Here is a 26,448-nt window from a genome sequence, read left to right on the forward strand (position 1 = left end):
AGCTGCAGCACTCTGTACGGATTTTAAAATCAAGACCTAAATAAGACTGACAGTTTCAACACTCAACCTCAGGAAAACCATGTGTGACAACAATGGCTAAAATAGTCTATAATACAGTCATCATCATTTCTGCAAGATGTTTTTGTTTCACAGTTTAACATTACTACAAATGTAATACATAGATCTACTATTTAGTGCAATTGAATCTAGTACAAACATGCATATAAAAAAGTGAATAAATACTTTCAGGTCATCTGTTGGTTCATATGTCTGTGGACATATGTAAAAATAGCAAGTAGTTGTTGAAAAGATGCTGGTCTGCTTCCTGGCCACTGTCGAGGTGCCCTTGAGCAAGGCACTAACAATACCCCCCTCAAGTGGTGCAGCATTGTTTGCGCGCCGCTTTTACTTTGCTTCTTGTATGCCTGCATGTCTGTGAGCTGGTTCTGTGGTGTGCAACACAAAAAATATAAAATTAGATTTTCATATTTGAGTGTGAAAGGAAATGTTTGACCTTGAAGGTTCCACTGTGGATCCCTTAAAAAGTTATAACTGGCTATGTACCTTTTAATGCACGGTAGTAGCGCGTATTGTAAATTTGTATTTGAGTTGGAACTGTGTGCACTGTATGACTTTTGATGTGGAAATAAATATCTTTTGATGTGGTAATCAAGATTGGTTTTGTGTTAATATAACGCCAAAGCATTCTTAAACATTGTTTTACACATGTACGCCTCAATATGATCCGATTCCCTGTCCAAAATATTTAACTGAACTTTCAAAAATTGAAAAACTAAAAACATGGATGGATGGACAGTTGGATGGATGAACATTCTAACACAATCATCTGTGGAGCCCATTAAAATAATTGTAAACCGAAACAAAGATGACTTAACTCTGTGTGAGAAAGTGCTGACTCATATCCTTCAAGATATAATATCATATATATAACAACACATTTTAGTTTGAGGCCAATAAGTACATAACTTGCAGGCTTTATCACGCTGACCCCAACCGACTGCAACACACCAGTCCTCGTCATTGCTCTTTCTTTATTTTTATACAGAGGGTCTATCATCTATATTCTGGAACTGCAGGCAACATACATTGGAACGAAACACAATGGTCATTGAATTGTATGCATGGTTCTGATCTACCCATTTAGTACTGGTAATGCCTTGCTTGATCAGTGCATTGTACATAGGAGCACTGTACATTTGTCATTAATATTGCAAGACATATACCTCTTCGGTGGGAATGATGAGTATGCTCGTGCAATACAAATATGAGAGATACGTTCAGCACTGTGACTGTATTGAGTGAGATCAGCAGTTAGGGTTTTGCTTTTCTTTAGTGCTCAGTCCTTTGTGTTTCTGATAGTCTACTGCTGGCCAAGTAAAAGGACTACATGTGAAAGCTAGAGGGGGCGCGGAACGTGGGGGACCTGGTTGGGGGTACTGGGAGTAGTCACAATTACAGCAATTATGTGTTATTGTAGGCCATTATGCATTTTGTAGGCACTAAGATGTAGGCTTTCTCTGTAATTGCTGGCTTATGAAAGGCATAATAATCGTGGGCCAGCCAGCCAAATGGGCTACCTAGGGCAACCAGTGTTTGGTGCCATGGCAACAAAACATTTTTCGATAATGCCACTCTGGATGGCAAGGACAAGAGCATTGCAAGCAGGCAAATTAGCCCCATAATGGTTGGGGTGCAGGATGAGAGGGTGTGACAGTGGAGAATGATTGCTGGTGAGTGCTGAACATGTATGAAACCGTGCAAGGGAAAGTCCCTGCACGGTTCGAAGGAAATGATATAAATCTTCATGGAAGATGACATAAGATACTAAACACTCACAAAATATGCATGTATAACAACGGATTGGTGTCATTTCTTAACAAGATTATACTACGGAGGTTTTCCAAATTATTTGGGCTCCCAGTGCCCTGCTCAAAGCACATCAGGGTTCAATATACATTGTGTTCCAAATGATTATGCAATGAGGAGTAAAGTTGATTAAACATTTGAGGTTTTGTCTTTCTCGGGAAGTTTTTGCATATGTAGTTTCTCCTGTCTCAGACAAGTTGGACAATCTATCTCCCAATTGAGCCAAATAAAAGGAAAATTACTGTTCCACATTATTAAGCACATCACAGAATATGTGCGTAATGATTCCCAATATGAACAAAATCTGTGATGTGCTTAACAATGCGAAAGAAGGCACTTTGAGCAGATGAAAAGGATGGAATAGTCCAATACCTTATGAAACACATTGAAACACTGGATATTTGAAGAAAATCATTGTAGCTGGTAAGTTAATTGCCTGTGACTCAGAAAGGAAACGGGTTTGTTCAGACAAAGGCATATGAAAAAAAAGTTTCTTTGAGGCAAATGTATCATTTTAAGGGAACAGCTGTTAAAAAGAAACAGATAAACCAGAACGCAGGCATAAAATTCCACTCTTGGTTGTATTTTGTGTGTGTTGTGAGTTGAAGTAAACCTCTGTCATCTGAAACTCAAAATTTCATAAAAGTGTTGCCACCTTCAGATTACGAGAGTGATGAAAAGGTTTCTTGTCATTTCTCCTAACGTTGATGCTTATATAATTGCTAAAAAGTGACGTGGTGCCCGTTCCCAGACATTAGTTTGATTTTAACAATTAAATTTAAAATTACGATAAACCGGAAGTAACAATACACCAAGGTCACAATTCGACACACATCACATGTTCTGACCCACGGTTCGATGTTTCGATTTTTTTATTGTGTGTGTGTGTGGGGGGGGGGGGGGGGGGGGGGTAAACAACATAAATAAAAATAAGAGATTGTGATAAAACAAAAAAAAAGAAAGAAAAAAACTGTGCTATTTATTTATGACACGTAATTATGCATGATTGTAAAAAATATATGTATAATAATAATAGTCTCAGGCCTGTGCTGCAAACCAGAAATTAAACAACTAAATATGTAAAAACAAAAGCTTTTCTCCAACAAAATAGCTACTGTTTAAAATATAATGAGAACTAAATGACACTGTAGAGTTTAGGAAATAAACTTACTGTCTGTGCCACAAACTGCAACAAACGTAAACATTGAGTTAACAAAAACAAAAATTAACAAAAATTAAAAAAAACAAAAAATAGGAAAAAACAAAACGCAACTTTTCTCTAAAAGGAGTCGTGACAGCCCAGCGCTCTCCACGCAGCCAGGTTAACAACGGTGTGCTCAAAGTACACACTACACAACACCGAAACACTACACTACAGGTGTTACAGCGGTGTTGCAAAAGGCATGTGATGGAATGCGCACAATAGTAGTGAGTTGGAATAAAGTACTGATAGAAATTACTGGCTTGCACGCTTACACAACACTGCATACACTTTTGTTTGATACATCCCATAACAGACACACACTCAGATATCCTTATCAACATACACCTTGTATAATTCCATTACACTTAGTCGCACCGACACAATAAATGCACAACATAATTAATGTAGGGTGCGTTGTGAAGTTCACTGCGGGCGAGCTATCCGCACCCCGGAATATACTGATTAAAAAAAAAAAAAAAAAAAAAAAAAAACCTTCGGTAACTCAGAGCATTGTTAGTGTGTGTGTGCCACTTGATACAAGTAAAACAGACACATTCAATATGGCGGATGTACTGACGTATCCCTACCAATAGCCAACACATTTACGAGTAAAGTTATTGAAAGTGGAGCACGCTCTGCCTCTGGGTGCCGCGGTCTCGGGGCGCGATGGGAGCATTGGACTGAATTTCCGGACCCCAAACATGATACTTCCCTCATCACTTTCTGAATCTGTCCCCCCCCCCCCCCACCAATCCCCCACAGACACACACCCCTTTACAGGCCATGAAAACGAATTCCGTTTTCACATATAACCCATTTTTTGAGCTGGCCTTGAACACATCATGGGCAGTCGCCGCACAGATGATCGCACACACTCACAGGAGAGTAGTCTAAATTGTTTTGTGGAGCCGTGGCCCACTTTATACTATCGCTCATTGCAAGTCTAGTGCCACCTCGCTTCTCCTGTTTCAACCAAACAGTGACCAGCATTCTCTGTTGGCACCCGAAAAAGACGACACCGTGCCAGGGCTCTTGTTTCAAACCTTCCCCAAGGTGATTGGTTGAGTGACGAGCACGCTGCACAAGACCTCGACAATGAGGTTCCTCCCACAGTAGCATACTATGAACACCCATACTTTGAACACCACGTGTACACACTAGAAGCATACACAACAATGTTTTTCTGCAACGGTGATGTGTTGCTTGAGTTCAGTAGTTCTACACAATAGATTTTTATGATAATTATTTTTCTTGGATAATCCTATTTTCTTGCATGTCTCTTGTTATATATGTTCATCTTTTTATTTACAAATCCTTAAACACTATGGCGACATGAATGTTACAATGCATGCTGGGAATTTTGGGTGTGTTTCATTATTCTTCTATCCAATGAGTTAAAAGATACAATACAATATATGATATCCAAATATGATTTGTTCAGTGTGCAGACTAGACATATTTACAGTGGGTACGGAAAGTATTGAGACCCCCTTAAATTTTTAAGGGGGTGCTGGGAAATCAAAAGGTTCATCTCCCCCATGCATATATTCAGCTGGTTTATTATACCCCCAACTACACATTCTTAGACTTTTACACTGAAGAAAAATATAAATGCAACACTTTTGTTTTTGCTCCCATTTCTTTGTGAGCTGGACTCAAAGATGTAAACCTTTTTCTACATACACAAAAGGCCATTTCCTTCAAATATTGTTCACAAATCTGTCTCAATCTGTGTTCGTGAGCATTTCTCCTTTGTCGAGATAATCCATCCCACTTCACAGGTGTGGCGTATCAAGATGCTGATGAGACAGCATGATTATTGCACAGGTGTGCCATAGGCTGGACACAATACAAGGCCACTCTGAAATGTGCAGTTTTGCTTTATCGTGGGGTCTGGGGGGGTCAGAAAAGCAGTCAGTCTCTGGTGTGACCACTATTTGCCTCACGCAGTGCGACACATCTCCTTCGCGTAGAGTTGGTCAGGTTGTTGATTGTGGCCTGTGGAATGTTGCTCCACTCCTCTTCCATGGCTGTGCGAAGTTGCTGGATATTGGCAGGAATTGGAACATGCTGTCGTATACGCCGATCCAGAGGGGATTACGCTGGCCACGCAAGAACTGGGATGTTTTCAGCTTCCGGGAATCGTGTACGGATCCTTGCAACACGGGGCCGCGCATTATCATGCTGCAACATGAGGTGATGGTCGTGGATGAATGGCACAACAATGGGCCTCACGGTATCTCTGTGAATGTAGTCAGTTTAATGTTACTTTACTTACAAAATGGAATCAATAAAAGGCACCTGTGTTCGTTGCCCATAACATACGCCTGCCCATAGGATAACCCCACCGCCACCACGGGCCACTCGATCCACAACGTTGACGTCAGCGAACCGCTCACCCACACGACGCCACACGTGCTGTCTGCCATCTGCCCTGAACAGTGAAAACCGGGATTCATCCGTGAAGAGAACACCTCGCCGACGTGCCAGACGCCATCGAATGTGAGCATTGTGAACTGCAGTCGGGTCGAGACCCCGATGAGGATGGTGAGCATGCAGATGAGCTTCTCTAAGATGGTTTCTGACAGTTTGTGCAGAAATTCTTTGGTTATGCAAACCGATTGTTGCAGCAGCTGTCCGGGTGGCTGGTCTCAGACGATCTTGGAGGTGAGCATGCTGGGTGTGGAGGTCCTGGGCTGGTGTGGTCTGTGGTTGCGAGGCCGGTTAGATGTACTGGCATATTGTCTGAAACACCTTTGGAGACGGCTTATGGTAGAGAAATGAACATTCAACTCATTCACGGGCAACAGCTCTGGTGGACATTCCTGCAGTCAGCATGCCAATTGCACGCTGCCTCAGAACCTGCGACATCTGTGGCATTGTGCTGCGTGACAAAACTGCACATTTCAGAGTGGCCTTGTATTGTGTCCAGTCTAAGGCACACCTGTGCAATAATCATGCTGTCTCATCAGCATCTTCATATGCCACACCTGTGAGGTGGGATGGATTATCTCGACAAAGGAGAAATGCTCACTAACACAGCTTCAGACAGATTTGTGAACAATATTTGAGGGAAATAGCCTTTTTTTGTATGGAGAAAAAGTTTTAGATCTCTGAGTCCAGCTCATGAAAAATGGGAGCAAAAACAAAAGTGTTGCATTTACATTTTGTTTTCAGTGTATGTACATTGTACAGTTATTTCCCACATACTCTAAAATAGTGTAACGTGATTATACAGCTTTATCAGCTTTATGATCAGGTGTGTCAGCTGTATAATCACTTTACAGTATTTTAGCTTGCTTGCTTGCTAGCTACAGTATTTTAATGCTGGAAGCAAACAAAATCATTAGTTTCTGCTCAGAATTTGTGTTCACTTCTTTTGACTCCCCCCCCCCCCACTTTCATACTACAATATGAAGAAAACTAGAGCTTTGCATATACAGTATTTCCTATCTAGGAATTATAAAGCTGTGCTTGATTGCAATATATAAAGTGCATGTTTTATATATGTATGTCTGTTGTCTGATCAAATGATGATATTTTCTTTCATACTGTATGACAATGTTATTTGTTAGTTATGTTGCTCGATAAAAGCGCATTTACTGTACATTAATGTACAGAAGGAGTAATTTAGAATTATTTTTAAATTTCAATTCACAGACACTTATTCGGTTTATGTTAACCCTAGTCGTGAATCACGTGTTGGAGGATTTTCAGATTTGAAATTTGGGACGTGGCAATTTTTAACTTTCGGGAATGACTTGGGTAATGTTTGTTTGATTTAAAACATGTAAGAAAACAGGCAAATATGTTGATACTTTTTTTCACAAGTACAAGCTGATGTCCATGAATGTCTTGTTTTGCTTATGACACAATAATATTTTTTCCGCTTTCATGGAGACGAAGGAAATCAGAAAGTATTCACATTGAGAGGATGAAAGCAGACAATTTGGACTTTTCAAAACAAGATTTAAAAAACACTTCAAAACCTTTTCAGTTACTTTCCATTTTGTGCGCCATAAGCTTGCTGGCCAGAATTTTATTTTTTCTTTTTTACAAAATTTTGTGTTCAAAATTGGGCATTTGATTTCCTGGCTCCTTATTCTTAAGCATGATGCTGCATCCGCCAATGAGTCATTGCAGATATGTTGGTCTTTTGGAGATGAGCAGTGTTGTGTTAGCGCTAAACATAGAGTACCTTTGAGAATTAAGTTTAACATTGGCCTATGACAACAGTTGAACTTTATTTTTGTTTAATCAGAGGCGCTTTAAATGCTGGCGGCAGGTGTATGCTGACTCCCATTAAACATGAATTTGAATGCGAGTGCTTGATTCTGAGCACAGCCACTTCCTTTTATAAGATGATGTGCACGCTTTATCTCATTTGTTTTTTACTTCCCCTTTCAAAAATATATATTTTTTCCAACTACGTGATAAGTTCAGTGTCACATTACAACATGATCAATTTCACATTAAAACGTGATCAATTTAACCGTTAATGTGATACATTTCACGTCAGAACGTGAAAAATTTCACTTTCTATCATGTTTTAACGTGATAAGGTGTCAAAGTGATAAGTTAACATCTTAGAATGAGGACAAGCAATCTTGAAATAGATAAACTCCATCCATCCATTTATTTTCTGACCCGCTTATCCTCGCAAGGGTCGCAGGCGTGCTGGAGCCTATCCCAGCTATCATCGGGCAGGAGGCGGGGTACACCCTGAACTGCTTGCCACCCAATCGCGGGGCACATACAAACAAACAACCATTCGCACTCACATGCTCACCTACGGGTAATTTAGAGTCGTCAATTAAACCTACCGTGCAAGTTTTTGGGATGTGGGAGGAAACCAGAGTGCCCGGAGAAAACCCACGCAGGCACGGGGAGCACATGCAAACTCCACACAGGTGGGGCCGGGGATTGAACCCGATCCTCAGAACTGTTAAGGCAGACGCTATAACCAGTTGACTAGCGTGCCGACATGGGAAAAACTCAATATTCTAAATGAAATGTTTTTTTTTAATAACTTGGATGGATGTTGAGTTCATAAGTCATTACCAGTAGAAAGCATCTTAATTGCAATAAATCTTTAAGGCATACATTGTGTGCCTGTTGTGTGTGTGTGCGTGTGTGTGTGTGTGTGTGTGTCTGCGCGTGTGTGCGTGTGCATGCATACAAAATGCATCTTTTGTTTTGTGCAAAACATCAAATCTCTGTGAGCATGTCCTGTATACTGTCCATAAAAGACAGCTCCAAAGTGAATGTGTGTTTCTATTGACATTTCTGTGTGTTTGTTGTACATGAATGTGTGTGTGTGTGTGTGTGTGTGTGTCTGCCTGTCTGGACTGGATGATACAGGGAATGGCAAACCTGACCAGGATGCTCAGAGCAGGAAGTGGGCCATAGCGGGATTAAATTGCTACTGCACCACTTCCTCACTCACCCTGCAGTCCATATGCTACTGGGCACACTCGGTGTCTGTGTTTATGTGTGAGTGTGAGTTGTGTGTGTTGTCTTGACTGTGACAGAAAAAGTCAGCTCTCTGCTGCAGCAACCAACTCCATTCAAGTGTTAGATATGACATTATAAGCTCGAGGGAGCAACGCATTTCGCTCTTGGGTGTTTGTGTTTCGGCGTACAGTGGGGATGAAATGGATTACAAGGGTACTGATTAATTAAGATAACATTTCAAACGGTTAGTATCACCATGTCCAATTGTAATAATCGTGACTACTGCATCTAGTGCAGTGTGTTGTGTGACCTCTTTAAGACGCCAGCGAGAGAGTAAGTGAGAGAGCACTCACATGTAGCTACGTATTTGTGTGAACAATGCAGGTGAAAAATAAAAGAGGACTCACAGAAAAAAAGACACCCAGAGTCCATCCAACTCATTCTTGTAGTGGATGGAAAACAGGGAACGATCCTCGAAGGCCAGGTATTCCTGCCTTTTGCCTTTGAGTAGCAGACGGAGCTTGGTCTGCAGCCTCAAGCAGGAGCATTAACATTGGCTTGATTTGAAAACTAGTCCTCAAAAGCCTCGGATAAAGCCAACTCGATTGTTGACCAGTTAGAGGCCTGTGAGTGTAGCCAGCTCCAAATGTAAATTGAAATAATTTTCCCATAATTTTACTTTGTTTAAAATTGTTCTATTCAGTTTGTGTTCGTAGACGCATGACGGAAAACGAAAATTTGTCATTGAATTTCGCTTTTGTTAACATGTCTATTCACAAACCAAAATTTGAATTGAGAAACAGGTTGTTGTTTTTTTTGCTAGATAGATTATTTGATTAAAATGTGATTAGTTATTTACAAAGTCTCTACTTAATTAGATGCTTTAATAAAGCCCAACTACTATTTAATGTCACTGTTGTCTCAGACATTTTTACTTTAATTTTGGTTGTTACTGACCATTTCTAATGTCGAAAAGTACATAGAATTGATGATTTTATTATTTTTTTGTAATCAAAATAAAACATGTTGCAATGCTTTCTGTTTCTAGCTATAATTTTTTTGTTGTTGTTGACACTAATTGTAGTAATATAGTGATGCAGTATGGCAAATACATTCAACATTTAAAAGCTATGACGATCCAGAATTAACATTGTAGAAATTAACAATATCTTTCTGACTAGTCATAATTACATTTTGAAGAATTGAAAGTAATTGTGAACTAATAAAGTTACTTGTTATGAACTTCTTTTTTTAAAATCAAGTAATCAGTGGTGTAACTTTTAATCAAGTAATCAGTAAACTAAGTTACTTTTACATGGTAACTGTGGCAACACTGATTTCGACAATACGACGCTAACTGATGTTTCCATGGATAGTATAATACTTGACTTGGTGTTGCAAAAACACATTTTCAAAAGAAAAATTGCACTCAATAATATGTTATTGTATATTTACACACAGTGACAACATTTGCGAGCCACATGACCTGCAAACACAGAATTTGGGACCACAAAACGTGACTGTAGCTAATGTTTTGGCTTTCCTTCTGTGTGGTTTCTTGGCAGTTGGCACACCATCTTAAACTGATATTGTCTTTCCACTGCGACTAAACCAATGTGAAATGATGGTGGCCGTTTGCTGCCGTCATCAAGCAGTGGGAGTCTGAAGCGTACTTCTTTGTCAGATTTTTTGCTCATATCACAAGACAAAAAAATCTGTCAAGCAACCGTTCGTATTTCAAAAAAATCGCAAGTGAAGGCACCACAGTAGTTCAACCTTGGCGGTCATCATGTTATTTAAGTGGAAATAACCAATTTCAATTTTATTTCCACAGATATAACCTCTTTTGACCAAATGTTCACCAAACAATGACTAAATCACAATGAATGAGGCCCCTTACCTCCTTGAGACAGCCCATGAAGTTGTTGCTCACAGGAGATCCAGGGAGGTCAGCAGTGCTGGGGCTTCCACCAACATAGAAAAAGTCATCTGAGCCAAGCATGGTGTAGTCCTCCTGGGTGTAACCCGTGGTGGTCAAAATTCCATCCACTGATATTGTCACCTGACAATGGGGAGTGAAATGATTAAGTAAATTAAGTGTCATATCTGGGGAGAAAAGTAGCAGTCCTTTGTTTTTAATGTTGAATTAGTACTATTGATAATGGACTATTCATTTTAAGTAGTCACAGGTCAGTGAAATATGAATGTAACATATAAAGGATTTATATCCCGAAACTACTTTAAAAGCAACATCTTTTAGCGTATGCTCATCTCATAGCATCTCTTATTGCTTCCACAGCAGCACTTTCTTTAGATCTCTGCATCATATACCGGCTAATAGACTGCTAGCCTTTGGCATAGGTGGAAAAACTGGGCCTTAAAGTGCGTTGACTTAACATGCGAAATGATGTCAGCTTCTGACATCAATTTATAATGAGAACATTGATTACCACCGTGAGTATATCATTCACAAGCAATCGAGTCAAGTTCATGAACTGACATTTGACAATAATATGAAAATGACATTGCCCTTTGGGTGTACAGTAGTTTTACCTGTATACCATTTCAAATGTAAACAGTGGCACAGCTATTTTTCTTTGTATGCCGTGATATTATATTGGAGCCTTTGCACTTTAATAGTAGATGCCGAGACCATTAAAAATTGTAGCAACCAGGGATGAGAATAGGCTTAATATATTTTTGAAAAGTTGTAGCAGCAATAATATTATCATTTTTTTCGACAAAAACAAATCAACACAACTCTCAAACCAGGTGAAAACAGGAAAGACTTTGTGTCACACCCACCAAAACTGAATGAAAATTCAGGACATAAAGAATGACAGATCCACACTGCAGGACATCTTATTAAAATTTGATGAAACTATGGCATTTTAGGGTTCATTACTATCAACTCTAAAGCAGCAGTGAGGACTAAATGTCTATATTTGAGTAGAATTGAGTAAATAAGCAATATTGTTATGAGAATTGAGCATTATCAGCTAGTGGTGAAAAACATACTGTATGGCATCAACGACAATTCCAACTCTGTCACTGCAGGGTGGGTCACCTCACTAAAGAATGTGATTCAAGAGGATGGTCAGGTTAGAAATAGTAAATACAGGGTAGAAAGTCCTAGTTTTTAGTTCCTCTCGAATGGCCTGACAAGTTTCCAAAGCAATCTCACCAAAAGAGAAAACAACAGATGTGGCTTAAGTCATTAAGTTTACATGAACATGAATATTCCAATATGAGAGCAAAGAAGGCAATGTATCTGGGAATGGCACATTATTATTATTATTATTATTATTATTATGATAACCGAATCCATAGAATTGGTTGTGTTCAGTGGCATTAATGCAGGGATGCTTTTACCAAAATCACACTTATCACACTTGATTATGCATTAGATCAGACTACAGGATTTTGTAGTTGCTGTTTTCTTTTGCCATATCTTCAAGGAAAGAGGATTATGAGTTGTGGAATGTAAACATAATAAATAAATAAAAATACTTAGTTTAAGATCAATGATTGGGCTGCTTAATACTGTCCATGTAAACAACCCACTTAAAATCAAGATCAGAGTTTGACCCAGGTAAAAGAGGAAATGGAAGTTATTCCAACTATAATCAGAGAGAAACAAATCATTTCTTTATTGTTCTGAGAGTGTAATCTTAAAAACCAAATGTTGAACAAACAGCCAAAGGAAGAGTACACAGAAAACCCCAAAATATTACAAGAATAAATGATTGATATCTACCAGACAATGGAGTGTGTTTACCATGGCGTATCCTGATTGCTTTGCAAAAAGATGGAGTAGGTTACAGATGAACTTAAGTAGCAATGGTTTGTTAGTGCATTTGAACAAATCAAATAAAAACAAATAAAGGGCAGTTGCTTATTGCAAATGTTAGTAAAGCACACAACAAATACACAGCCTACTAAATTTGATTATGAAGGTGTGAGTAAAAGTAAAAAGGTATTTGCCGTGTGCAAAGCCATTTTGCAGGTACCCCTCAACTCAGAAAAAAAAATCTGTACTGTTCAAATTTTGATAATGAAAGGGAGAGTTTGCAGTTAAAAACCACCCACACTTTTTATCAAATAGGTTTAAATTGTCTGTATGACCTGACAGTCGAATATTATTAAAATAATCTTTTGAAAAAACATCCCTCTCTGGCCCCATCTAATGCCTCTGATTTGACTTTCATTATCATTTTACAACCGGGCACGGCGTGACAAGAATAGCTGATCAGAGACTGTACAAATAGGATGCGTGGCAGAATAGTCTGTCAATCATTTGCGGTGTTTTATTATGATTATTTTTTAAATTATTATTATTCCAAGTGGCACGGTGGCCGACTGGTTAGAGCCTCACAGTTCTGAGGAGCGGCGTTCAATCCCCGGCCCCGCCTGTGTGGAGTTTGCATGTTCTGCCCGTGCCTGCGTGGGTTTTCTACGGGCACTCCAGTTTCATCCCACATCCCAAAAACGTGCATTCATTGGAGACTCTAAATTGCCCGTTGGTGTGACCGTGAGTGCGAATGGTTGTTTGTTTGTATGTGCCCTGCGATTGGCTGGCAACCAGTTCAGGGTGTACCCCGCCTCCTGCCCGATGTTAGCTATGATAGGCTCCAGCACGCCCGCGACCCTAGTGAGGAGAAGCGGCTCAGAAAATGGATGGATGGATGGATTATTCCAAGTCTATTCAGGCAGGTATATTGACATATTTAATAATGACTCCTTGAAACAATTTAATTGGGCACTGGAATAAAATATTAAAGTCACCTTACTTTTAATTGTACAGTAAAAGCTACTTTAAGTTATCATTTAAGATGTGTGGTCAATATTTTATCAGAGAGGATATGGCATTTTATTACAAACAAATTCCTGCGATTGGCTGGCGACCAGTTCAGAGTGTACACCGCCTCTCGCCCGAAGATAGCTGGGATAGGCTCCAGCACTCCCACGAGCCTAGTGAGGATAAGCGGTACAGAAAATGGATGGATGGCTATTACAAACACATTTTTCTTCAGTCATATTCATTGAAAAGACTGAGTGAAAAAGCTCAGCAAAATAATACTTTGCTCCTTTAAGTCTGCCGATGAAAAAGACAAGACAGGCGCTGAGAGTCATTCACATGTTATAGCAGCTCTGACTCACTTTCTTGTTTATTTCTTTGTTTCTTTCTCCTTCATTGGAATTTTGTTATCCATCCATCCATTTTCAACACCGCTTATCCTGGTTAGGGTCGAGGGGCGCTGCAGCTGACTTCTAGCGAAAGGCGGACTCCACCCTGAACTGGTCGCCAGTCAGTCGCAGGGCACATATAGACACGGACATCCATTCGCACTCACATTCACACCGTCACTGAGTGGGAACTGAACCCACGCTGCCCGCACCAAGGTCAGGCGAGTGTACCACTACACCATCAGTGACCTTTTTTTATTTATCCTATTTACTATTTTCTTAGTCCAAGATGTACTATTGGAGAATATCGACAATATCAGATTTCCCTCTTCTTTACGACGCTTCACCCAGAATCGCCTGAGCTACTGCCTTTTTCGCCTTTAATATGGAGCCGGCCGGGGTCCCCTCTGCTTAGAATGCCTCCCGGAGAAGATCTAGAGAGGGACAAGAGCCAGAGCTAAAGTGATATAAAAGTGGAAGAGAGGACTGAATGGGACAGGAGATTTTAACCATTTCCTTCCATTGATCATTATGGGGAATGTCAGTTTATGGTACTTGCCACCAGAACAACTAACTGCTGTTAGAAAACAGTCAACATGAATGACATCATGCATGCTGTGATGGCGAGATTACAATTACAGACTCCTGGTGCCCTCATGCTGGTCAGTGGAGACTTCTGTCCTGTTTCTCTCTCATCTTCTAACAACTTCACACAATATACACTGTGAAACGAGATGGAATAAAACCTTGGACCTCTTCTTCATTCCCTCACTACTGGGGAATCTGACTCCAACTTGATGCATCTTGAGATCACCAACTGTGACAATTTGGTCTCAAGACAGAAGAAGCACTGGAGTAGTTTCTCAATGTCACTGACTCGTTTTAGGTTTTTAATGATTACAGTATTATATTTTTATAAAAAAGGAATATATTATTATTATTATTATTATTATTATATGCAAAAACTGCTGTATAAATTATACAGCAATGTGTGAATTTCCCTTTAGGGTTTGCAATATGTGACGAGATTAGAAGTTTTATGCCATCATTAAAATATATTTTCTGTTTCTACAAGTAAAGCCAGAGTTGGATTCATCTAATGTTCCTAAACTGATGAATTATTCGCATCTTTGATTCTGAATCTCTTTCCTTGTAAATTGGCCTAGGAACGCCTCCGGATCCTGCCAGAAGAGTTGGATGAAGTGGCTGGGTAGAGGGGAGTCTGGGCTTCCCTGCTTATGCTGTTGCCTCCCGTGACCCCACATCCGATAAATGGAAGTAGATGGATGAATAAACTGGAGTCTTGACTCAAAAATTAGACTAGTTATCGCCATCTTCTGTATTAAGGCTGGCACACACCAAGTGATGCGGCCGAACCCAACTAAACTCTCATGCAGTGAGCGGGATTTGGCAGCTACTTTCATGAGTGACCAATCAGTCGGCCACTGATTTTGCAGCAATAAAAGATTTGAATCGCCAGTGCACGGTGTCACAACGTCGCACATTACAGCCAATCAAAATGCGCATAAACTTTCACTCATGCTAAAAATATATTTCCAGGTTTTAAGCGAGTTAGACACAGAACGGCCGCCATGCCGCCCCCAGCCCCAAGTCATACAGATACTGTACATTATAAAGTATCAATTTATTGTGTTTTACAACAATTCATAAATTATAATGTAACTGTGGCTGAAAAACCGAAGCTTTTGGCCAAAATGTACGCAAGTGATACGTATAATAGAGGCCTGCAACAGTCTTCAATTGTTATATTGTACATCACTACAATTCTATTAGACACAATTTAACTGCCACCTCATCACATGGTACACTCCACCGAATGGCCTTACCTGCCGTAGGTTGCGAGTCACTTTGACATCATGCCACGAGTTGTCATTGAACTTTCCATTGACTGGCTCAACAATTGCTTCAAAGGCTCCAGAGCCCAGGTTTATCACGAGCGAGACGGCACCATCCTTCAGCGCCAAGTTGACATAGTCAGCCGATTTGCCAGTGTGAAGTATAAGGCCATTGCGCTGCCATGTCTTGAAGGAGAGTGTGATCTCATCACTGCTGCTCTGGATTGGGTTCTGTGAGAGGTCGTAGCAGAAGTATTCTGAACCACGGAATGTGGCCACATTCTCTTCCCTCGCTGTAGTGAGAGAAAAAGCACAGGTGGGGAATAACTTAGTTTCAGTCACTAGATCTGTTACTTCACAGCAAAAATAATAATTAAAACCAGAAAAATTACAATAGAAATTTTGAATGGGCGCGCTGTTGTAAGTCCGTGACCCGCATTTGTGAAGCATTTATTGCGAGTTGAGCTTTCCTCGTACACTATTTTGAACTTTGGCCTCAACAAAAAGGAAAGGCAGCTCAATAAAGTTTGTGTTCTAATGAGAATTGATGTAATGCTAACATCCTAACACTGAAGCTAACATTGCATGTGCATATATTGTGCCTTTGGGTTAAGTGGATTTTGAAAGAGTATAGCTCAACTGCTAAACTGATGAACAGTTGGTATGCAAACATTAGTAAGATGGCTAACTGAGTAGAGAAATCACTAAGGCCGATGGATTAGGATTTTATATTGTGCTCTGTGATCAGCTACTGTTTTAAAGTAAATTAGTTCTATTGCTAACATACTAAGCTAACATAAGCAATATTGCATTGTGAGTGGAGGAAACGCTGAGGCACATTGATGAGCATTTTTACTTTGCCCTTTGGTCAGGTACTTTTTGAAAGAGATCAGCAAAAAGGCTAGCATGCACACAGTTATTATGCTAACATATTGCAACATAGCACTCTAAATCAGTGGCATCAAAGGTATAGGCCCCCACTGGGTGGCAAGTTGTCGGGGCGTCTCGGTGGGGCGGGCAGACTGCCCTGGGTCCTTCGGTGTGAGATGTGTCCCATCCACCGGGCTGCTCTTGGGTGGACCCCTGTGCCCGATCCCGCCCCTCGATTGATTGGGTGGGGTCCTCACCCTCCGCGTTGCGGGCTCCGCAATTACAGGACACTCCTGTCAGTCTTTGTGCATGTAAAATGGTGTCAATTCACTTGCATGTGTCCGCAGACATACAGCCCTGGTACTCTTTCACTGGGTATGGGGTCACGCACTTACTGCGACAAATAACTCATGAATATGCGAATTGCTTGTGTATCCCTTCACTTATACCCTCGTCCTATAGACTTTGATAATTTAAAAAGTTAATCACACCACACTTCAATTGTTCAGCCGAGTTCACGACCCTTGTCCTGCATGCTTCTTCTCCTGTCCTTGTCCAATTCTATCTTGTCCTGTTCTTCCCTCACAGGGTGTAGCACTACAGCCCCATGAAACACTCATATTGAATGTTTCATTGTTGAAGATAATGTAATGACTTACTTTTCTCATCCTGTTTACAATTAGTGCTTTGTCTTTTGTTTTAGTTTCTCTCTCCCCTCTAGAAACTTTGTTCTGCTCAACTGTTCGACTGATTCTCAATAAATTTCAATTATAATACTAAGAAACCACAGCGGGAGCTTAAAAACTCCACTGTGACACAGTAAAAATGTTCCGGTATAAAAGGCATACAGATCTTCCATTCTGCTTGACCTAACAGCCGAACAGGACAAAAAGAAGAGAAAAAAAAAAGAAGCTAATTTGATGCATGCTGATGGTTGGAGATGGCTTGCTAATTGTTTGTGCAAAGTAATCCGAACCTCATATAGAATCATTGTTTGGGTTTTCACCTTTTTATGGCAAGCTCCTTGGGTGACAGTTATATTACCAGCTAGATTTAAGTTTCTATTTTGCACTTACTGTGAATATGTTTGTCCTTAATAGGCATAGCTAATACCTTTTTGTCTTCATCTTTTTTTTAGTTTCACTATGTCTATCTGCGTGATTTCAAGACTGTACATTTAAGTTACAAACTAAAATGAGGGCATGTCTTGCTTCTCCTATTCACAAAAGATTAAATATTTCAGGAGCAAAGTAAGCCTACTTCATATAAAATGGCGTGCCACCTTTGCACTGTAAATAATACAGTTATGTGAAAATGAATACTGCTACTGTAGAAATATTTCAAGAGACTGAATATTTAAAATTATCAGTATCCAGCTTTGGTTTGGTGGAACCTTTTTATGTTTTCATGCACTGTCACAACCTATGTTCATAGATTTACAAGGCAGGGGGTTAACTGTACTCTCATTCTGAGAAGTTCCAACATAATTTGTATGGTGTGATGAATCAGTTGAGGTTGACAAGATGGATGTGGAAATTGACGTAAAAAAAAAAAAAAATCCAACTCATACTAAGAAGTTGTTTTATAAAAGGTACATACAACAGTATATAGATCCACTGTGATCTATAAATTGCACAAATTTTTGTTAAGAAATTCCAGATCGCTCATATGATTTTAAACAAGATTTGCAATAGGATCCGTCCATCCATCCATCCATTCATTTTCGACCACTTATCTGAGGTCGGTTCGCTGGGGCAGTAGCTTTAGCAGGGACGCCCAGACTTCCCTCTACCCAGCCACTTCATCTATCTCTTCTGGGGGGATCCCGAGGCGTTCCCAGGCCAGCCGAAGGATGTAGTCTCTCCAGCGTGTCCTGGGTCGTCGGGTCTCCTCCCGGTGGGACGTGCCCGGAACACCTCACCAGGGAGGCGTCCGGGAGGCATCCGATTCAGATGCCCCAGCCACCTAATCTGGCTCCTCTCGATCCTCCCGGATGACCGAACTTCTCACCCTATCTCTGAGAGAGAGCCCGGACACCCTGCGGAGGGAACTCATTTCGGCCGCTTGTATCCTGGAACTTGTACTTTCGGTCACGACCCACAGCTCGTGACCATAGGTGAGGGTAGGAACGTTGATCGACCTGTCAATCGAGAGCTTCGCCTTTCACCTGAGCTCCTTCTTTACCACAACGGATCGATACAAAGTCCGCATCACTGCAGACGCTGCACCAATCCGCCTGTAGATCTCCCGTTCCATTCTTCCCTCACTCGTGAACAAGACCCCAAGATACTTGAACTCCTCCACTTGGGGCAAGATCTCATCCCCGACCTGGAGAGGGCACGCCACCCTTTTCCGACTGAGGACCATGGTCTCAGATTTGGAGGTGCTGATTCTCATCCCAGCCGCTCCACACTCGGCTGCGAACTGCTCCAGTGAGAGTTGGAGGTCATGGCTTGATGAAGCCAACAGAACCACATCATCTGCAAAAAGCAGAGATGCAATACTGAGGCCACCAAACCAGAGCCCCTCTACGCCTCGGCTGCACCTGGAAATTCTGTCCATAAATGTTATGAACAGAATCGGTGACAAAGGGCAGCCTTGGCGGAGTCCAACTCTCACCGGAAACGAATCCGACTTACTGCCGGATATGCGGACCAAACTCTGACTCCGGTCATACAGGGACCGAACAGCCCATATCAGGGGGTTCGGTACCCCATACTCCCGAAGCACCCCCCACAGGACATCCCAAGGGACACGGTCGAACGCCCTCTCCTCTCCACAAAACACATGTAGACTGGTTGGGCGAACTCTCATGCACCCTCGAGGACCCTGCCAATGATGTAGAGCTGGTCCACTGTTCCACGGCCAGGACGAAAACCACACTGCTCCTCCTGAATCTGAGATACAACTTCCCGATGGACCCTCCTCTCCAGCACCCCTGAACAGACCTTACCAGGGAGGCTGAGGAGTGGGATCCCCCTGTAGTTGTAACACACCCTCCGGTGCCCCTTCTTAAAAAGGGGGACTACCACCCCAGTCTGCCAATCAAGAGGCACTGTCCCCGATGTCCACGCGATGTTGCTGAGGTGTGTCAACCAGAACAGCCCTACAACATCCAGAGCCTTGAGGAACTCCGGGCGAATCTCATCCACCCCCGGGACCCTGCCACCGAGAAGCTTTTTAACCACCTCGGTGACCTCAACCCCAGAGATAGGAGAGCCCGCCTCAGAGAACCCAGACTCTGTTCCCTCATGGGAAGGTGTGTCGGTGGAATTGAGGAGGTCTTCGAAGTATTCTCCCCACTGGCTCACAACGTCCCGAGTCGAGGTCAGCAGCACCCCATCCACACTATACACAGTGTTGATGGTGCACTGCCAATGTTCCGCCAGACGTTCCCAGCAGACCCTCACAATATGTTTGGGCCTGCCACGTCGGACCGGCATATTCCCCCACCATCGAAGCCAACTCACCACCAGGTGGTGATCAGTTGACAGCTCCTTCCCTCTCTTTACCTGAGTGTCCAAGACATGCGGCCGCAAGTCCGATGACATGACCACAAGGTTAATCGTCGAACTGCGGCCCTGGTGCCAAGTGCACGTGTGGACACCCTTATGCTTGAACATGGTGTTCGTTATGGACAATCCGTGATGAGCACAGAAGTCCAACAACAGAACACAGCTCAGGTTCTGATCGGGGGGGGGGGGGGGCATTCCTCCCAATCACTCCCTTCCAGGTCTCACTGTCGTTGCGCACGTGAACATTGAAGTCCTCCAGCAGAACGATGGAGACCCCAACGGGAGCGCTCTCAAGCACCCCCTCCAAGGACTCCAAAAAGGGTGGGTACTCTGAACTACTGTTTGGTGATAGGCACAAACAACAGTCAGGACCCATCTCCCCACCCGAAGGCGGAGGGAGGCTAGCCTCTCATCCACCGGGGTGAACCCCAACGTACAGGCGCCGAGCCGGGGAGCAATAAGTATACCCACACCTGCTCGGCGCCTCTCACCGTTGGCAACTCCAGAGGGGAAGAGAGTCCAACCCAGCCCAAGCTGTATGTGGAGGCGAGTCTGACTATATCTAGTCGGAACTTCTCAATCTCACACAGCAGCTCGGGCTCCTTCCCTGCTAGAGAGGTGACATTCCACGTCCCTAGAGCCAGCTTCTCTAGCCGGGGATCGGATCGCCAAGGTCCCCGCCTTCGGCCACCACCCAGCTCGCACTGCACCGACCCCTATGGCCCCTTCCACAGGTGGTGAGCCCATGGGAAGGGGGACCCACGTTACCCTTTCGGGCTGTGCCCGGCCGGGCCCCATGGGTGCAGGCCCGGCCAGCAGGCACTCGCCTTTGAGCCCCACCTCCAGGCCTGGCTCCAGAGGGGGGCCTCGGTGACCCGCGTCCGGGCAAGGGAAACCTGAATCCATTTATTGTACTCGTGATAGGCGTTTTTGGAGCCGTGCTTTGTCTGGTCCCTCACCTAGGACCTGTTTGCCATGGGTGACCCTGCCAGGGGCATAAAGCCCCAGACAACTTAGCTCCGAGGATCATTGGGACACACAAACCCCTCCACCACGATAAGGTGACGGCTCAAGGAGGGATTGCAATAAGATAATAATCAGTAAATGTGAATATTTTCCAAATGTACTTGTAATTATTTTCACCCAAAAAATGGAATTGTGGGCGGCACGATGGACGACTGGTTAGCACTTCTGCCTCACAGTTCTGAGGACCCGGGGTCGAATCAAGCTTTGGCTGTGGGGAGTTTTCATGTTCTCCCCGTTCCCGCGTAGGTTTTCTCCAGGTACTCCTGTTTCTTCCCACATCCCAAAAACATGCATGGTAGGTCAGTTGAAGACTCTAAACTGCCCGTGGGTGTAAATGTGAGTGTGAATGGTTGTTTGTTTATATGTGCCCTGTGATTGGCTGGCGACCAGTTCAGGGTGTACCCCACGTCTCGCCCAAAGATAGCTTGGATATACTGCAGCATCCCCGTGACCCTAGTGAGGATAAGTGTTATGGAAAATGGATGGATATACTAGTTTACTACTCGGCTGAATAATACAGCGGAACAGACAAGCTGACTGTTTTGGGGGCGGGGGCTATGTCAAGTGGCAGGTGGCTGATGTTGATTCGCTCCACCTGTGCAGCACCTAGTGGCAGAATGACTGGGCAGTTGTCTGTGATTTGCCGAGAATGTTTACCTCAAACCAGCTACTCCCATGTCAACCCATTTGAGATATTAATTTCAATGTGATTGTAGCGCGCCAAGGCTTTGCTTTTTTTCTTGATTCGTTAAAAACTGACTGAATTAGCTTCGGCATAACAAAGTTTTATAGAATATTGATTCTGGCCCAAAAAATGAGCAAAAAATATTAACATTGTAGTCAATGGAGGAGTTGATTGACTTTCCCTTGCTGCAAGTGAAATAAAAGATACAAGGTGACTTGGATGTGACACATGAGTTTTATTTTTTATTTTATTTTTTTGGGAGAAGACACCCATGTTTACGAAATGACCAAGCCATAAGCAGCAAGAGTGAAAGTTGTAAACAGACTATAAAGTTATTTGGAAAATTATCTTATTTTTTGTTCGGTGCCTCAGACTCTGACATCCCATTCCCTCGTTCTGACACTTCAGAAAAACACAATACACCCTCATTGAAATCATCTTTTTTTTCTGAATTTCCGTTCCGTCTGTCAATTAACACAGGGCAACTTTTCATTTTTGAAAAAAAATTGACACCAAAATAACGGTAAGCGTGTCAACAAAATAACACTGTGTCTGTCAGCATGCCTGTGTCTGTCAACATGCCTGGGAAACAGGGATTTATTTTCATGGTGCCGCATTCATTTTCAATGGCAGTTCATTTGTAGTTTTAGGAGGAATTGCATCACCATTGTAACACAATAAAATAAAAAAAAAAGTTCCAATACAAGCGCAACCCAGATGCATCTTACCTCATATACCTCATTTGTGAGAATACGTTCAACAGTGTAAGCCACTTTTTTTTTTTTTTTTAAAACACAGCAAAATAATAAACAATACAAATTATTTAATAAGCTTAGATCCAGTAGTTAGTAGAGGTGTTTCCTCCACAGCAGGCCAAAAACTACAGCGTTGCAAATTGCACGCTGCTCATCCGCTTCACAGTTCTGAGGACCGGGGTTCAAATCCCGACCCCGCCTATGTGGAGTATGCATGTTCTCTCCGTGCCTGCGTGGGTTTTCTCGGGGTACCCCGGTTTCCTCCCACAACCCAAAAACATGCATGGTAGGTTAATTGAATACTCTAAATTGCCCTTAGGTATGAATGTGAGTGCGAATTGTTGTTTGTTTATATGTGCCCTGCGATTGGCTGGCGACCAGTTCAGGGTGTACCCCGCCTCTCACCTGAAGATAGCTAGGATAGGCTCCAGCCCTCCCACGACCCTAGTGAGGATAAGTGGTAAAGAAAATGGATGGATGGGTTATTTTTATTAAGGCAAATTATTTTGGAAAAATAATTAGTTTTAGCTGAGCTTGTTTGTACTTCAGTAAATTTTCCCTCCATGCCTGACAGAAGACATCAGATGGATGGATGTTTTACAAATGTACTGTACTGGATTTTAAAAAAGAAGCTTAAAGCACTGTAACATTGTGCACATTTAATTCAGTGTTTCCTTCATGTACCACAAGCGGGAGCCTGTGCATCACTGGGGGCTACGGACTTCACGCTGGTGGTCTGTGTCTGTGGCCTATGGTAATGCCTTGTGTGGAGTTTGCATGCTCTCCCCGTGGCTGCGTGGGTTTTCTCCGGGTACTCCGGTTTCCTCCCACATCCCAAAAACATGCATGCTAGGTTAATTGAAAATTGTCCATAGGTGTGAAAGTGAGTGGTTGTTCGTTTATATTGGTTGGCGACCAGTTCAGAGTGTACCCCGCCTCTCGCCCGAAGTTAGCTGGGATAGGCTCCAGCACGGCCGCGACCCTTGTGAGGATAAGCGGAGTAGAAAATGGATGGATGGATGATTTGACTGATTACTTACTCTTTGAGAACCGCTGATCTAGGTCAACTTAATGACTTTCAGAAAGTAAAGGGAAAGTTTACATATTACCCTTGACACACTTCTTATTTTAGTCAACTAAATATACTGGAGTTTTCGTTAACTACAATCTTATGGTATTTCATCAACGAAAACTGGACGAAAAGTTTAACAATTTAGATGACAAAATTATGCCTAAACTGTTACATTTTAGTGAAAAGACTTACTAAAAATAAATCAAAATTGTGAGAATTTCATGGAACAAATATTAGAATTTATGTCAGTGCTTCTGTATTTAGGCCAGCAGAGAAGCTCACTCATGGTCTACCACTGGGTTATTTTTATGGTCTAACCACTGGGTTATTTTGTTGGCCACGGAAACACGAGACACATTCTGAGGAACAAAGAACTGTAGGCTGTAGGTTCCACCCATATCAGCCCAACAATTACTGAGTCCTCTCAATAAAAGGTATTATGTGTCATGGAGAAAAATATGTACTGCACATTAACTAGATGAAATGATAGATAATGACTATAGAAAATCAATGATGTGCGATTTTACTATTGACCTTGGAAGAAGAGAAACAAGTACTTATGGAGATTAAGCAGTTTTTGAGAAAAAGTGAAAAAAGTACGGAAGAGCTGCAGGATAATCCTGAAAAATGGTCTCATCGGGAGTCTTTATCTTTTAGTTTATCTTCAGTTAACTTACTGTCTTTAAGAGAAAAATATTAAAGACCAAGTGTCAATGTCTTTAAGTCCAGGTTAAAAACTCTTATTTCCTTCTTATGCACTGTAGAACATTTCCACTTCTAAAATCATCCTTCTGCAGTGTATTGTTTTTGTTTTTATTTTTATATTTTGTCTTTGTTTATAAATGTTTTTAAGCTGCTTTTTCTTTTTCTCTTTATTTTTTAAATGCTTTTAATCATGTAAAGCACATTGTTACCCTGTGTATGAAATGTGCTATATAGATAATTTTGATTTGTGTATGAAATGTGCTATATAAATAATTTTGCTTTGCTTTGCTTTGGAGACATAGGCCTTTGCCACAATCTGGAACATCTAACAACTACCAAACAATCGAGAGTATCAACACTGGTGGACCATCATGACCTCCACCCCATCTATTCTCAATATGGGAAATATTGATAACAAAATGGTGGCTGCTTTCTTCTCACCAATGGCCCAATTATTAATTAAAAGCATTCATATTATTTTTCAAAGTTAGCACAGAGCAATGTTTTGCCACCAATATTTACAGTAAATAATAATAATAGGTTTTTGAGCACTGGGAGGAATTCTCTACCGCTAATCCTGTTCAGGGTCGTGGGAAGCTTGAGCCTATCGCAGTTGACATGAGCGAAAGACATGGACTGTTAGCCAGTCAATCACAGTTCACATAGAGAGATAGACAACCTTTCACACTCACTTTCGCATTGTCACTGAATGGGAATTGAGCCCACACTGCCTGCAGAGAAGTCAGACAAGTCAACATCAGTAACTCTTTGAAAGAACCCCAATGCAGCAAAAGAAGAACATGCAAAATCAGTACAGAAAGACCCAAACCAACCATAGATTTGTACCCATAAAGTTATTGGTGTCTTGCAGATAAAAACTGAATTTTTAAATCTGATATGATTCTGAAGTATTATGCTAAAAAAACATTCATTCATTAAAATGTACTGTTTATTACTGTTTTCGTCTAGCACCGAAAGTAAGACCGTCAAAGATAATATAGAGAATGAAGATTTTTTTTTTTTTTTTTTTTTCAGAGCAGCAGTAATGATATAACACTATGTGTCATATACGGTCCTGCAGTTCCATTATACTAGCCTGGAGGGCTCTTTGCGTCCTCTCTCTCTCCCCCCGCCCCTCTCTGTTTTCAGTGTATATAAGCATGGTGTATATAAGCATGCCTTTTTGCAGGAAATCCTTGCCAAAGTATTGCAGCCTCTCCTAGCGGTACCATGGTTCACCGTACTCAAGTAAGCCACGTAACTCCTCGTTCCCTTGTTAACTCTTGTGTCTCCTCGTTCCCAGTGCTCCCCTGTGTTCCTGAACCATGTCATTCATGCCACCGCCTGCTCTGTCCACTGCCTGTCAGCTGTCCACCCCGCTGCCTGCCAACACATCCAGGACCACCTTCATAACCTTTGCTCAATAAGCTGTTCAACATTTTACATCTTCCTCCGCCTGCTCTTAGGTCCAGCTACTCCCCACACGTGACAGAATACTTAGGCCACTATGGACCCAGTAACTCCGGAGGCTCTGAAGAATGCAGTAACCCTCCAAGGCGCCCACATTGGACGACAGGACAAAAAGCTGCAAGAAATCACTAAAACGCTCCACTCCCTTTCGCAACATGTCTCCCACTTTTCCCAACAGATGCAATCCATTCAACCCCCTGTAAGTACTCCTCCCGAACCCAAAGTAGCATATGTAACTAACCTCCTCCGCGGCAAAGCAACAAAATGGTCCACTTCATTATGGCACAACTCCTCCCCGGTCCTTCTTTCGTTCGATTCCTTTTCTGCCGAACTCCGTAAGGTTTTTGGTCACCCGTTCAGGGCAAAGAAGCCACCCGTAGTCTCCTCACGCTCACTCAGGGCGCAAAATCCGTCGCGGAATATTCCTTCGACTTCCGTATCCTTGCTGGTGAATGCGGGTGGGATGACGCAGCCCTTTGGGGAATCTTTTCAAACGGTCTCTCCGAACCCTCTGACGAGCCCTCCTCTCTTGAGGCTCTAATCACCCTCTCCATTCGTCTGGATAACAGACCGCGAGAGAGGGCTTTGCTCACGTAAACACTCTCCCACACTGAGCACCACGCAGTCAGCTCCTCACCCGCCTTCTGCACCATCTTCCACACTTTCATCACTCCCCGTTGCATCCGATGAATCCATACAAATTGGTCAAACACGTTTAGATCCACAAGAACATCAGCGTCGTGTCCTCCAGCGGCTGTGCAT

The 26,448-nt window shown here is 42.2% G+C and overlaps 1 protein-coding gene across 5 annotated transcripts in view; it reads right to left on the reverse strand.

The window, feature by feature from the left end:
- Positions 1-26,448, reverse strand: part of nrxn3a (neurexin 3a) — a 199,470-nt gene that overhangs the window by 67,936 nt on the left and 105,086 nt on the right. For all 5 annotated transcript variants that reach the window (XR_009769756.1, XM_061695537.1, XM_061695536.1 and 2 more), the window contains 2 exons: positions 15,580-15,881; positions 10,446-10,607 (listed from right to left, as the gene is read on the reverse strand). Coding sequence is in view for 4 of the 5 variants with exons in the window: in XM_061695537.1 (XP_061551521.1) it covers positions 10,446-10,607; positions 15,580-15,881 (464 nt within the window). In the remaining variant the exon portion in view is untranslated. The remainder of the gene's footprint in view (positions 1-10,445; positions 10,608-15,579; positions 15,882-26,448) is intronic.

Source organism: Phycodurus eques, chromosome 14, assembly GCF_024500275.1.
Source record: "Phycodurus eques isolate BA_2022a chromosome 14, UOR_Pequ_1.1, whole genome shotgun sequence".
Lineage (NCBI taxonomy): Eukaryota > Metazoa > Chordata > Actinopteri > Syngnathiformes > Syngnathidae > Phycodurus > Phycodurus eques.